This window comes from Aphelocoma coerulescens (assembly GCF_041296385.1).
Source record: "Aphelocoma coerulescens isolate FSJ_1873_10779 chromosome Z unlocalized genomic scaffold, UR_Acoe_1.0 ChrZ, whole genome shotgun sequence".
NCBI lineage: Eukaryota > Metazoa > Chordata > Aves > Passeriformes > Corvidae > Aphelocoma > Aphelocoma coerulescens.
In genome coordinates this window covers 38,047,375-38,062,940 of record NW_027184085.1, presented here as the reverse complement: position 1 = coordinate 38,062,940, position 15,566 = coordinate 38,047,375, and the positions used below count along the sequence as shown (strand labels likewise).

At 35.5% G+C, this 15,566-nt stretch overlaps 1 protein-coding gene across 8 annotated transcripts in view; it reads left to right on the top strand.

Annotated features, from left to right (window-relative positions):
- AGTPBP1 (ATP/GTP binding carboxypeptidase 1) overlaps positions 1–15,566 on the top strand; it is a 61,766-nt gene that overhangs the window by 23,707 nt on the left and 22,493 nt on the right. For all 8 annotated transcript variants that reach the window (XR_011147630.1, XM_069000842.1, XM_069000843.1 and 5 more), the window contains 12 exons: positions 902–1,110; positions 1,510–1,687; positions 3,169–3,266; positions 4,246–4,362; positions 4,957–5,666; positions 9,153–9,236; positions 9,483–9,569; positions 9,656–9,804; positions 11,205–11,292; positions 12,004–12,148; positions 13,748–13,901; positions 14,622–14,802. Coding sequence is in view for 7 of the 8 variants with exons in the window: in XM_069000842.1 (XP_068856943.1) it covers positions 902–1,110; positions 1,510–1,687; positions 3,169–3,266; positions 4,246–4,362; positions 4,957–5,666; positions 9,153–9,236; positions 9,483–9,569; positions 9,656–9,804; positions 11,205–11,292; positions 12,004–12,148; positions 13,748–13,901; positions 14,622–14,802 (2,200 nt within the window). In the remaining variant the exon portion in view is untranslated. The remainder of the gene's footprint in view (positions 1–901; positions 1,111–1,509; positions 1,688–3,168; positions 3,267–4,245; positions 4,363–4,956; positions 5,667–9,152; positions 9,237–9,482; positions 9,570–9,655; positions 9,805–11,204; positions 11,293–12,003; positions 12,149–13,747; positions 13,902–14,621; positions 14,803–15,566) is intronic.

Below are 15,566 nucleotides of genomic sequence, written 5' to 3'. Positions count from 1 at the left end.
CCCTACCACTGTGGGATACCGCGACAGTGTGACTAGTTTTGCAGAAAACCATTTCACACAAATGGTGGGAAATTTCTGTACTGACTGTCACAGGGTGCTGAGTTTATTCATGTTTATTCAGTGTGATACCTTGGACTTACAGGTTTGTGTATTTATGAATTTTGCAGTTTCTCCTTGGGAAGTTTAGGGAAAGAAATATTTCCAGATAGTTGTCAGGATTCTCTTCTGTAAACTGGAAGTTAAACTTTAATATTGGGGAGGAAAACGAAGTGTTTAAAAGGTGTGTCTTTAGAACAGGAGGTCTTGTGCATTTATTTAGGGAGGTCTTCTCCTTAGTGGTTTTGACTTGTAACTTCATGCACTTAAATAAGTAAATATTTTCATAATGACAATAATCTATTATATATTCTGTTGTCATACTGATTACTCAGTATTTGGGGTAGAAGTATTTTCAGCTTATGAAATTTGAGTGATAGATGTAAAACTGTAGGGATTGCAAGTGAAAAGAAGTTTGTTTCAAATCTTGTATCTACACAGTGTGTGCAAATAGTGATAGAAATGCTTTGTAGAAACACTTTTGTTTTTTAATTTACTGGATGACAGCATCTTACAATTTACTTTTAAGTGTAATGCATGCTGTTCTTCTAGTAGACCACGAAAATTACACGAAATGTTCTAAGAATGAAATTCAGACTACTGGTCTCAGTTATCCAGTCATTTCTGTTCAGGTTGATGTAAAACTCTGCTAAATTTTTTATGTAAAACTCTGCTAAAATACTACTTAAGAAACAGTTCAGTTACTTGGATAAAAAGAATAATTTAAACATTGAAAGTTTTATTTGAAAGTAATATTGAAGTCACTGGGCAATTTTAATTTTCTTTCCTAACTTTTTTTGCAAAGAAACAAATGCCAGGAGAGCAGTAGACAGAGGATATGTGCAGGTGCTTTTAACGATTTATGTTGATTGGCACGGTCATGATAGTCGACACAGATACATGCTGATACGTAAAGGAGTGTTACAGTGCATTAAAAGTATTACAAACATCAAACTGGGAAGAAAAGCATTTATTGATGCCAGTGGGATGAAAATTCTTTACAACACTTCACAGGTAAGTTTATCCTGGTTGTTTTTCTTACATTGTTGTTTTGCCTCTTTGGCTATGACCTCAAGTTTGTCATATTTCTTTTATGAGATTCATGGTCATTCCTTTTTATAGAGCAAGGATTATATTCTGTACCAGACTGAAACAATGAAAGAGTACAGAACTAAATTTGTATTTGCTGTTATTTTGCTGTATCTATCTCTGGGAGGGGCGGTTGAACTTAGTTTTAAAAAAGAGGGGGTGAAAATGCCTTTTCATTTTGAAGTTTGGATTTTTAAAAAAGGTGAATTTGTGTTGGTAGTAGTTCTACTGTCCTTCAAAGAAGACACGAACCAAAAGTTTTGTAAATAAATGTAGTTCAACTTTTAGTTTGAGAAATACTTTTCTTTATTTTCCTGTTAACAGGAGTGCCTTGCAGTAAGAACTCTTGATCCTCTTGTCAATACATCCAGCCTAATAATGAGAAAATGTTTTCCCAAAAATCGTCTTCCTTTACCAACTATTAAAAGTGCTTTCCATTTCCAACTCCCAGTTATTCCTGCCAGTGGTCCTGTGGCTCAGCTGTACAATTTGCCTCCTGATGGTACAGTGATTTTGTAGTACTTTGAGTGTGTCTAATGTTGCTTTATGGAAGGTGGAATCAATTGCACTTATTTGTGTTCTCTGCTAAAAGGGCTCTGACAACTCTTTTCACCTAGCAAATGGTCTGTGACTGTTGGTGTGGAGCACCAATTTCTAATGTTAAGTTTAAAGTGATAGAAATTTTGTCCAGACACATGTGGTTATAAAATAAAAGAGAAAACGAGGACTAAAAGGTGATGTTCACCAGACTCTGAAGTCTAAAGGATAGGCTGTATACAAAATTAAGTGGTCTCTCCTTTCAGCTCACGTAGCGTATACATTCTCCTATGTGAAATATGCTGTAGTGTACATCCTGTCTTACAGGAGCATGTATTCCTTTCTTTCTTTCTGTTACTCTGATAAGACAGGATGTGGTGAATTTAGATTAGTGTGTGCCATTTGAAGCACTGGCTTTTTTATATTATTGTGCTTATTCCTTCAGTTGCATGATGAGAAAGTAGAGCTGCTTTCTTGGACTGTTGCAGTCTCTTAGGAAACACTGTACCGCAAAGCATTTATATGGTTCGTTGTAGAAAATCAATTCATCCCATTGTGAACACCTTTCATTATTTTCAGATAATTAACACATATTCAGATATGGACCTGGCAAGCAACTAATGAAGTTGCTGTCAGAAAGTTACTCTAAAATGAGGAGGCAAAGTCAGCTTATCTTTTATTCACAATATCTCCTGAAACAAAATGTTATCATAGTCTGAAAGAAGTAAGATATCCTACTGGGGTTCATGTGGGTCAGACTCCAGGAGTTAAAAATTTTTTATGTTTTGTCTTCACAGTAGAAAATAGATTTAGAAGTGTGTTTCAAAATCCACAGAAATTAAGTCTCTGCTTAATACAGTAGATTGGTACCCTATAATACCTGCTTAGAAACTTCCTAGTTTTTTGCTGAAGTGAACTAATGATATTAGTTCACTAATAATGTTTTAATTCAAAATTCAAAAACTAGTTATTAATTCACTAAAATAATGTTTTTTAGTAGACTTCTTATCTGTTATAAAAAGAAGTGAAAAATCTAAGGAAATAGGATACATAGGATACAGGATGAAGTTCTGTATTAAAAGATGTAGAATGTGGGGGGGTGGGTAGAGGTCTGGGTTTATTAAAAGTAAAATCTTGTATAGTCAGTATTTTAAAAGCAGGAGATGTAGTCATTCTGAGTATACAAGAAAATCAGCATAATTTATAAGCCTCTGAGTGAGGCCTCTTTATAAGCCTCTTTTAGTGACAATCAGCAAATTTCCTTCATGGAAAACACTATGAGAAAACTTAACAAAACCCCCCAGCACTAGTTTACTAGTTGGTTTTCACATTTTTTTCAAGGGGTAAGCAAAAAAGAAAATAAACCCAGAATGAAGAGAATCTTCTTCGAGCATGTATAATTGGATTAAGTGTATAATCTGCTTACCAAAGTTTTTTGTATTGTAGTGGATGATGTAGTAGATGAAAGTGATGATAACGATGATGCTGAAACTGAGTCAGAAATTGAAACTGAAAATGATGACGACAAGGACCAACATTTTAAGGTTGGTAGAGACAAAATTAATTGAATCATGTAAATAAATGCATTTTAAGTGTTAAAAGCAGTTCGAGGAGGTTTTCAGGGCAGTTTCTAAAATAGAAAAAGCTTCTGAAACATAAAGAAGGTGGGTACTACTTGAAAATATGAACCGTTCTTGTTCAGATTGCTTCAGGATTTTTTATCAAAATCTGTTTGCTTCACAGTTGATGTATCTGGAATGCAGGGGAACAGAACTGCAGACTCCTTTAGCAGTGTTCTGTTCCCACTTGCATTTCTCTCAGCCTGCTTTTCTTACATAAACTGGTCCATATGTAGGAGATGCTGTAACTTTTTCCAGCATTCTGGACTGGGATCGACTAGATAGTGTTTCAGCAAGGTAACTTGAAGTTCAGCCAACTGTAGAGGTAGACACCATACCTCTCACTGTTGTACCACTTTGGGAAGGTATTCCCCTGTTTGCCATCTGCCAGCTGAGACATGGATGGATATTTGGTCACAACTGCCTTATTCTGTATTTTTATGTTACATGTATTTAGGAGTTAATTGAATTGTCTGTCCATGAACTGGAAAAATATGCTTTATTCAAGGGTGTTGTGAGCCCTGCTGGAGGGATTATCTTCCATAGGAGCAGTATTGTATTGTCACTGCAATCAGATGAAGTCTCCACATTCCAGGTTCCAGTACTGGGAATATACACAGATTTCATGTAAAGTCTGATATCAATGTATAATAAGTTTGGATGAAAGCAAGAAAATTGAGATGTTTGTAATATTTCTGTTGAAAGGACAGCTTAGGCATACTAATAATACTCAGCAGTTTAAATCTTCATAGTGAAAGCTGAGTTCAGTCAGCTAATTTTAAAATAGGGGTATTTATTTTTCAAAGCATGCCTGTGTCCATAAAAAAGGTTAATGTTTCAGATTAATGTTGTAGAAGTTCATTCATTTTGGATACAAGATTAATTTGTTCTGGTGATCTTTCAGAATGATGATATTGAGACTGATATTAATAAACTGAAACCTAGACAGGAATTGGGAAGATCCATAGAAGAACTGAAAATGTATGAGCAATTTTTCCCAGAACTTTCAGAAAACTTTCAGGTAAAGTCTACAATTCCCAGAACATTTCTAGCCGTGTCAGGTGGACTCTGGAATATACTGTGGTGTTCTTTTTTGGGTGGATTGTTCCTCAAGCCAAGAAACATGGGTCTGCAGTTCTGGACCTACATATGGGAGTACTATATCCTAGGTTATTTAGTTAGGTGTTAACGATTGCTTCAGTCTAACTGAGAAGGGGGTGGGCGCATGTAAAGGAAAACTTTGTTTCTGGTGTCTGATTATTGCGCACAGCAGAAAGTAAAATACTCAAGAAAGACATGAGATTTCTGAGAGGACTTCATTGTATTAGGCATCTACTTATATGCTGCGCACCTGCTTAACATAGGTGGTTAAAATATCTGGGCAACTGCTTTGACTTTATACTTTGTTGTTAATGAGCTGCTTTTTTATTGCTTTTAGGCCTTCTTGTAAAAGATGAAATTTCATTGCTCTGATGGTTTATAGCATAGCTGTCACCTTTTAAATTACATTTGAAACAAGGAAAGAGAAATGTTTCTAATATACATGAGACTGGGGAACTGTTTACTTTTTTTATTACTAATTTTTAAAATTATTTTTTCACCTTTGTTTTTTAAGGAATGGGACTTAGTTTCGAAGGAACCAAAGCCTTTTGTACCTGATGCAAATTTGAGTGGACCTATTGTTGTTCCTACAGCCAGTGAGGAGCACTCTGCTGAAGCAAAGCCGGCAACAAAAGGAGTTGCTTCGAAGGAGAGCAATCCTTTATTGACAGAGGAATACAATAGAAGGCCAGCGTTTCTGGAACTACCAAAGAAAGATACTACGAAAGATAGTAGTTTACATCAGCAAAATGATCAAAGAAACGTGCTTCCATCATACCAGTGTCTAAGCCAAGAAATTGTGAAAGGCTTGGACAGAATCAGTCTCCAGAACAGTGCAAAAAATGATCAGTATTATGATGCAGGGTGTGTAGTAAAGAAGGAAAGCAAAGCTAGCCTTACCACACTTGCTTGTAGTAAACCCTCTGAGCATGTTTCACCCTGTGGAGGTAGCCTCTTTGAAGGACCATCTGTCCAGCTGGGAAAACTCTGCTGCACTGGAGTGGATTCAGAGGAAGAGGATTCCAGATCTAGTTCATCAGGGGAACATGTCATGCTTGAAGTTTCTGATGTATCACCAGTTCATGACTGTGATCTTTATATTGAAATGGTGAAGAACACAAAGTCTATTCCAGAATATTCAGAAGTGGCTTATCCAGATTATTTTGGCCATATTCCACCCCCATTTAAGGAACCTATTCTGGAAAGGCCATATGGGGTGCAGAGGTGAGTCACCATACTCCTTTTTTGGTTGTTTTTATGCCTTTGAGAAGCAGTGTTTAGGATGAGATTAACCTGATGATCTCCAGAGGTCCCATCCAACCCTAACTATTCTGTGATTCTGTGGTTCAGAAGCTATGTTACAATGCCTACTTTGGCATCTGAAACTGTTTCCAATGAAAAGCAGTTTGAAGATAGGTGAGTAGGCATTGATCAGGGCAGAGCCATAAAGAACAACACAATCTGATCCTGTAATTGCTAATTCTGGAATTCAGTTTCTAAATATGAAATTCAATTTATGTGCTCCTTTTCTGCCTTCCCACCATTTCCCATGTAAATTTTGTAGTTTGCAAAATAACAAACCATCCTACAAAACCCCACCACCAAACAAACAAAAAAATCCACACCTGAATGCTCCTTTCAGGTCTTAGCAAAGATAGGACAGTTAATAATTCAGCGATTCTTCAGTTCTTTTCTCTGTTGTACTAAAAAATCTATCTTTCAGGGAAACATAGTGGAAAAAGTTAAAAAATTAATGTGCTAAAGTGTTTGGCTTTACTGTTCACATTATAAGAGTATTTAGAGGTAACAAATGCAGACGATGCAGTTTGTTAGGTCCTGCAGAACGACATACAACAAACACACATCAGCACAGCCTTTTATTTCTTCTCTGAGAGATACTAGAAGATGATGAAGAGTGATGAGATTCTTAAGAATAATTTGCAGGAGGGGTATGAAGAACTGGCTCATATACATAGTAAGTTACTGTAGAGACATGTGAGTACAGTAGCAGAACATGTAACAATAGCTATGAGACCTTGCCACTTGCCTCGTTATGAGATTGAATGCCTTCACCTTTATACTTGTAACTGTAACCAACTTAATGAGTTTCTTCATATTTATAATTAGATATTAAAATGATTAAGAGATTAAGTGGATTAAATGTCCTGAGGCAGCTGAATTTAAATCCTTTAGCAGTTTCACACAAGTTGTGAAAAAGTGATCTTTGTAGTGAAATGACTAGTGCTGAAACACTAATGACATAATGAATATATTATGCAGTTTTGAAGGAGGAGAATCTTCCCTAGCAGGTTATTTATTAGATAGATTCAGCTGATTCAGAAGGGAGATAGTCTTGAGCTGGGAATCACCTAAGAACTGTATTCTAAGAAAATCTAGCAAATCCTTTTGTATTTTTCTGTAGTAATTAATAATTCTGAATTTTCCTGAATAAAACGGAGTGAAGTCAGATACAATTTGTCATTCCAGTGCTCCTTGTTAGATATAAACGACTGGAAAAATAAACTTCCTGTGATTATACATGATTTCTAGACCATGAAGATCATTTTAGGGTATATTTTAACTTTAAAATGCTTTATTTTTATTGTATTTTTTATGTTGCAAGTAACTTTTTGAAGTCTTGTGTGAACAAGAATGAAATATCAGATAATATTGCTAAACTTGAATCAAAAGTCCTGCATCATATTTTTCAGATGTACACTGTTATAAAGAATTCAGTTTTCTATAAATGTCTCCGTTTTGTTACTGCAGCATGACAAACTTCTGAGAAAGGAACTTGTTAAAAAACGGCTTAATCTTTTTGCAGTTTCATCGTTTATAGGAGAGTGTAAAAATTAATTTGGTAGGGGACATGGAAAAGCTTTAAAGCCTTTTGCAAAGGTGTGTCCAAAGTCTTTTGATATTCAGTGTGATTTATGTTCTCTGTAATGTAAGCACTTAGTTACTGCTCATTGGGTAAGTCTTATTTAGAAAACAAATGGTTGCTTTAACCCATCCATGTAATTTGAGAAAATACTGTGTCAGATCTAAGGTGTGACTTAATGGATTTTCTTCTTACTTTTATTTGAACAATGTGGGGTTTGGTTTTTGTTTTAGTCTTGCAATGTGCCAGGAGATGCAATTTTTTTGAATTTATGCTTTGGAGGGCTTTTTCTTTCTCTTGTAAGTTTTGTAGCAGGTAATTATCACTGAATGTCTCACCAATTTATTATTATTTGGATAAATGAAATTGATAATAGCTGAAGTGTTTTATACTACTCTATCTTTTTAGGAAGAAAATTATGATATAGTAAAATACCATATAAATTTGGGTTTAAATACTACTTTCGTCTATTCCTTAAAAATTTAGTTGGGTTGGGATTTTTTTCTGTACACTTCAGTATTTTTTAATCATCAGGATCCACAAAGGCATAACCTCTAAGCACAAGGCTCACATCAACAGTGTTGGTTCTGGATTTTTTTTCCCTTCAATTTTCTTGAAATATCTTATCTTTATTTTTTGGAATGTGAAAATGTCTGCTACTACTTTTCCATTTCATGAGCATCTTGAATAGTATTTCTTCTTTGCTTTCATCTACACTGGTTATTATAATGGTATTTAAATGCCATTATTATTTATAAAATACTTATGGATTTTTATTGGTGGATTTTGTCTTGGCAAAACTCCTATGATAATAGGAAGTAGTAATGGCTTTTTAGAGCTGAGGGATGCTAGGATCTAATGAGTTCTCTAAGATCAAGTGTAAGATCAAAAATCTGTTATCCTGTCCTGAGCTGAACCTATTAACATGGATTGTGGCGAGTCAGCCTTGTCGCAATATTGTCAGTACATTGGACTTGTGATTTCTTTTCTTTTTCAGTTAATTTCAATTTAATAAGAGGTGCTAGAGTTATGCACTTATGTTCTCTTTCTCATTTGTTAACAGTATTTATTTTGGTTATGTTGAGAATTTCCAACCTGAATGTACTTTAGCGTTCTGTTTCTGTATTCTTCATTGTTAATCTGCCTCCTTTTCTTCTTACTGCAGGTGCTGTGCAAGCTTTTCCACACAGCTCTGCCACTATATTTCATTCTTGAACTGCAACACATTCTTACTTTTCCAAGCCAGGGCCTAGATACTGCCACTTGTGCAATGGTTTTATGATCTGGATAAACATACCCCTGACATTTGGCTGACATCACCAAATTCTTTCTTATTTGTTACATAGTCAGTAAATGAACCTAGATCTCCAGAGGTGAAAAGCTAGTTCACTGACACACTCACTGTACGATCTACTCTCTAAAACTCTTTAGTTTTGGTTATGGTAGGATTCATATAGGTTACTAATGTTATCAAGTGTTGTCCTGGATTAAAGCATTAACATAAGTAATGTTTGAGTAATTCCTGCTTCTGTTTTAAGTATGAAATGGCACTTTTTTCCTTAAGATAAAACCCAGTGAATTGTGTGCATGAAAACTCAATTCCTTCACATATAAATATTGGATTCAGTCAGTTGTGAATGCAGGTGTTTAAACTTAAGTACACCTTGACTTTGCACACATAAGTGAGGGTGAAGCTGCAGTCTCTCTGAACTGTCCCACTGGCTTCATGTCAGCTTTTAGTTTTCTTGTATGTGTCAATTCCGCTTTTGTGATTTGGAACAGTAAGTGACAATTTAAATGAGAACTCTTGCTTTTTTTTTTTTTTTTAGAACAAAAATATGTCAAGATATTGAAAGGCTGATTTATCAAAATGACATTATAGATAGAGTTGTGTATGACCTCGATAATTTGAGGTAAGTTTTTACCTTTCTGTAAACAGTATTCAACGAACACTCTAAACCAGTTCTGCTTCCTCTGTGATTTATAATGTTTACAATAGAATTCATCGAAAGTTTCATCTGACATAACAGTGTTTCTGCTATCCAGGTTGTATGTAGAGGAAGGATCGAAATAGTTTCTGAATTGCCAAGTGAGGACTAAAAGCTATTTGGTTTAGCTAAGTTTGTTTTATTCATTTTGGTGCCTTTTTCTCCTCATAGTTGTTCAGTACCAGAGGAGGCAGATGTTTTGAAGTTTAATTCCAAATTTGAGTCTGGAAACCTGCGTAAAGTTATTCAGATCAGAAAGTAAGATATTTCAACTCTTCTTTTCACAGTTTAGGCCTTTTATTTCTGCTTCTTAAAATTACTGATTTTTTTTTTTAAATTTTCAGAAATGAGTATGATCTGATTCTGAACTCAGATATAAATAGCAATCATTATCATCAGTGGTTTTACTTTGAAGTCAGTGGAATGAAAACTGGCATTGGTTACCGGTTTAACATCATCAACTGTGAAAAGTCAAACAGTCAGTTCAACTACGGTAAGATACGTTTCCCATACTTGGAGAAGAAATATGTAAACAATACCTGTACTAGACAATTGTACACTGTACTAATCCTTCACAGGATTAGAAGTATTCTTGTTGTCAGTTTAAATTCTTTATTTTAATAGAACTGCTGGAAAATGTTTTGATAGCTCTAGTTAAAAAGAAGAAGTGCATCTTAAGCCAAGGTTTTGTTGTAAGTGAGGCCAAAACAGAAGACATGTACTGGTTACTGCAACTAAAATCTTCTTAGGACCACTGGGCAGGGGAGAACAGTCAAAGCCTGTTGATCCACACAGATCAAAAAGAATGACGGTTGTCATCATTAATCCATTTCTACATGGGGGTAAATGTGAAAGTAAGTGGAGACATTCCAAAACAGTTTTGTCTTATTGATGGCAAGGAAAAATAAGTCTAAAATGCTGGGGTTCATAAGTGACCATTGCTGTCTCTAGTAAGTAGCGTTTGCAGTGTGTGCCTCATTCGAAGATTTACAAAGGGCTTACTGAAATTACCTTTCTTCTGCTTGTCTGGGAGTGTGTATGTAGTGTATGTCATTAAGCTTAAAACCATTCATTTTTTTTCTTGATGTATATTCTGACATTCGTCCTTTAAGAAGGAAGAAATTCTCCTCCCGCCCCCAGCTTCAAACTCGTGTTTGAAGTAATTTTGTAGTGTTATGTTCTCCTTTGTCATGAACTTTCATCCACATTGATAAAGTCGCAGAATACCAGGTAGTTTGACCAGTAATAAGATGCTTTCAACTTACTTATTAATCTTCATCAGTCAGCTTAGATTTTTTTTCATGTTGTGCATACTTGATAGTTTCTTTTGATTTTTTTAGTACAATGACTGAATCAGTCAGTGTGGTTGGCTAATTATCTAAAGAGTAAATGATATTGAATTAGTGTATTATTTTCTCCTCTAACTTCATATTAAGTGTTCAGCTTAAGTATACTATAAAAAAATACTTTAAAGAGTTACTTTAAAAAAAATTGTCCTGAAACATCAGTTATTTTTTGGTTATTTACATGAATGGATGATAGTATCAATTTTCTGTATTCTCTTTGAAGCATTTTTGTTGTGTGAGTTGGATGGAGTGGAACTGAATGTAGTTTCATTCATGCAAACCTCAGCTTTCATTTAATCATTTCATTTTGGTCTTCCATAGGTCTTATTGTTTTCTTTAGTTGTTATTTTCTGAAAATCAGCAGTCTTTTGTCACCTGGTTTAAAGATTGCACAGTGCAATACCCAGACATTCATGAAAATGTGATAGTGAGTAAATAAGTAAAGATAATTTGTAGACTTGTATGGTAAGTCTTGGTATGGTCCATTACTGCTAATATCTTTCTGTTTAATGTTAGGCATTAAAGTGAGATGCATTTCTTCTTTCAGGTATGCAGCCCCTCATGTATTCTGTTCAAGAAGCACTAAATTCTCGACCATGCTGGACTCGTGTTGGGACAGATATTTGTTACTACAAGTAAGTACACAAACCAAACATACCGCAAATCTTACACTGAAGGTTAACACGAGGTACAATTTTTGAGGAGAAGTACTTTTTTCTGCATTTGATAATTCTTTGTTCTGTTGTGAAGAGGGTTTTCTTTCTGAGTTATTATGGAGAGTAATATATGTGATAGAAATATACAGGGTCTCATTTTGGAAGCACACTACTAATATTTAAGCTGTTCATATTTTATACTTTTCTTAGAAATTGCACACTATGTCTGGAAACCTTTTAAGGGAATGTATATATGCATGCTTACTTGAAATCTTATTAGTGACTTCCAGTAATACTGACCTCATGGTCTCTGTGGTAAACCTTCTGTAACCTATGGTGGAATTATTGTAGGGGAGTTCTAAAACACAGGATGAGATGGTACAGCATATCAATATGTAATCCTTCTTGGTTGATAGCTGTTTGGTTACTTTCTTTTGTTTGTTTTTGTTTGTTTTATTTGGTTGCTTGTTTTTGTTTGCTCACGTTTTATCAATGTGAATGAAGGTGTGTATCACTGCTGTAATAAAGTATCTTTAAAGCTGGTGGGAGCCTGTATTTAACCTGTATGTACATAGAAAAGAAATACAGTCACTAAAAATCCTTCTGACACTTAAACTGTGTGTTCAGAAATAATCATAGTGTGAAAAAAAATTACTCTAATGTGTATATTACCTGCATTTTTTGATTTAGGAATCACTTTTCAAGAAGTTCAATTGCTGCTGGAGGCCAGAAAGGAAAATCCTATTACACAATTACATTCACAGTGACTTTCCAACATAAAGATGATGTGTGCTACTTTGCTTACCATTACCCATATACATACTCAACTTTAAAGGTGAGAAGCTTATGATGTGTTACATAAATGAATATTTATAGTATTAGTATGCTATATAGCATTCATGAGTGAATTAATTTTGTTTCTTTTTATGAAGTTCCAAATGCTCCTTACAAGGGAGAATTTTCATAATATTGATGTTTAGATTGACAAAGTGTGTAGGTTATTCTAAAGAATTGCTTATCACTAGTGAAAGTACAAGCCCACCCACTCTCTAGAATCACAAGCACCTTTGTGGACCACTGGCATGGCCCATGCATGCCATAGCCCTGCTTTGATCCCAGTCTCTCTGACCTGCTGAGCAGGCCTCCAGTTTGCGGTCTAGTCCAGCCTGATGCTCACTAGCAAACAGATGTGTGCACTTGCACACTCGTCTCACAGGCACTCTGCACTTGTGGCTCTGCCCAGATGCCAGCGTGGACTGTCTGCCTGCTTGATACCCCTCCCTTCACCTGGGGCCCATACTCACTGGGTAGTCCACCTTGAAGTTTACCAGGCAAATGTCATGTGTGCCCCCACATGCACCAGCTGTGGGGAAAATGTGTATGCTTGCCCCCCATCCCTAGCAGCTGTTACCAGGCACATGGTCTTGTAATCCATGCTCCTGCTACAGGTGTTGTCACTGAGAAACTCAATCCTTATTGTCCCACCAGCTGTGTTTTGTAGGACACACTGTCCTTGGCTCAGTGGTTGAGCACCAACATCTTTACCCACTGCGGTAGCTGGCAGCAAGCCATCCCCTTGCTTCCTTTGCTCACGCCACTGACTGGAGGGTGCCAAGACTGCCTACAACTCCAGCTGCTGGAGTCTGATTTGATTCCAACAGTATCTGGGACTTGGGACCCATAGTCTATGCTACCCACAGAGATGCTCCCAAGAGGTTGGATTCTCCAATTACTGAGGCTGAGACCCTTGTGTATTGCAGCTGTTGACCGCAAATCCACTTTCACCTGTCAGTTTAGTTGCATTTCTCCACGCAGTGCTTGAATGCACAGGATAGAGAGTAAGGCTGCACAGAGAGAAGGCTAAGGGTGTACTGTAGGGATCAGGTGCTTGAGTTATGTATGGTACCACACCCCCTGCTTGAATATCCCAAATTATCAGGTTCCTTGTTTCTTCTTTATCAGGTGACTCTCTCCCAGTTTTTGTCTGTAGATTCTTAATGGCCTATTCAGTGAGAGACTGGTGACTTTGGTCTTTGCTATTGTTTCTGTTACATCTCAGCTCTCTGTTCCTGTGTATTGAGTCTTCCTTCACTTATGACTACTTTTTACAGTGAAAAGGTACCTGATCAGGTAATCTTAATGAAGCAAAGGTTCTTGCCTTCCATATACCCTTATAGTACCATCCATGTACAATAAGTTACCCTCTTTTGCTTCATCTTTCTCAAAGCAGTTGGAAGACCAGACTCTACAAAGAGAAGTATTCAATCAGTCAGAGATGGTAGAAAAGGGTATTTTACGGTCAAAGTTATGCTGGAAACTTGAACATTGTTTAGAACAGCTAAAAGAAAGATCTGTTGAATAGTATATTTGAAATATGCTCTCATATGTGACTGCAAAGGATTTGAAGTATTTTTTTATTGTTTTTGGGATGAAGATGCATCTTCAGAAGCTGGAATCTATGCACAACCCTCAACAGATATATTTTCGGCAAGACGTTCTCTGTGAGACCCTGGCTGGCAACAGCTGTCCCTTAGTCACTATTACAGCCATGCCAGAATCCAATTACTATGAACATATCTGTCAGTTCAGTAAGTATAACTCTTCTTTCTCATCAGCTGAAAAGAATGTAAAACTAGGTATTTGTAGACAAAATTTAGTCTTAACCACTATGCATTGTAAAAATAAGGTTAATGAATTTTGTGAAACTAAGAGGCATCAATATTCAGGATTTGCTTTGTATTTAATAATACTTATTTGTGGCAGTCAAACCAAGATACTTATATCTTGATATGTAAGAGTATATATTCATGTATATTAAATTTTTGTTGCTAGGTTTGTACATTACATTTTGCAGACAACTCTTCTTGGAAAAGAATATGGACAAGTAACTTTTTTCTTGAAATGCTGAGGTTATTTGCTTGTCAAAAAAATCTTTCATAAAGCTAATATCTGAGCTACTGTGATTCAAAGTGAGCTTTTGTTGTTTCCCAATTTGTTTGTCCACCTCAGTATTTTTCTCGACTGTTGGGAAAAAAGTCATGAAAGTCACATCATAACTGCCAGCTCAAACTAATTGTGTAATTGTCTGACTGAATTTAAAGCTCCTTTGTGATAGTTCTGTAATTAGCAGTCCTTTTAAAAATATTGTGGCAAGCTCTTTCAATAATACCCATACTCAGTAATACTCAACTCACAAATGTTTTTTTGTCTTGTTATAAATGCAGCGGGCTATTGGTTCTTTTTCCAATTAACAAACTGTTTACTTAGCTTAAATCATGTTTTGCAATTTCTATGCATATTTCTTTTAGGGAATCGTCCTTATATTTTCCTGTCTGCTCGTGTACATCCTGGAGAGACTAATGCAAGCTGGGTTATGAAGGGAACACTGGAATACCTTATGAGCAATAATCCAAATGCACAATATTTACGGGAATCTTATATTTTCAAAATTATTCCCATGCTCAATCCAGATGGTGTCATCAATGGAAAGTAAGCATATATTTACTCACAAATATTTAACCTATGCTCTAATTCTTTGCATCAATATTTAAAAATGAATAATCTAAACTAGTCCTGGAAAGATACAAACGCAATACTTAATGTGATAAAAACCAACCAACACTTGCAATATTGATAGGATTTTTGGCTTCTTAAAAGGCAGTTACATTGTTTCACAAATTTCAGTTTTACAAAAATATTTTCAGTTGTTGGTGGATGATAATCATTTCAGTGTGATTTAACATGACATTTTAATTGTATCTCTGTATTGGATTTGTGTAACAGTGAGACCACACCTGCATTTAGGAAAAGCTAAACAAGTTCATGGTCTACATGAAAAAAAAAAGTGCCTTGTATTTGAGAAAGCTTTTTACATAATTTTTTTAAAAGGTGGGAAGTTAATAGGTGTGCAAGACAAAGGGTGAGAGAGTATCCTGGTTTGATTAAATTTATCAATAGTAGTTACTTCAATTGCTACACTCGTCTTAATTGATTTAAGGAATATTTTAGAATGTTTTGAAACTGCTGTGAGTAAACATTCAGCAGTCTACATTTACTTGCTTGCAGGGAATTCATATGAAATAGAAATTTTGCTGTGGTGAATCTACAGTTTCTATTCATCTTTTATAGGTAGTATTTTAAAAGGTTTTGTGAACAAAATAATAAAAATAAAACAGCTACAGATTTCAGTAGAGCCTTGTCTTTATATATGTAAAAGCATGTGTATACTGGAACACGCATAATTAAATAATTCA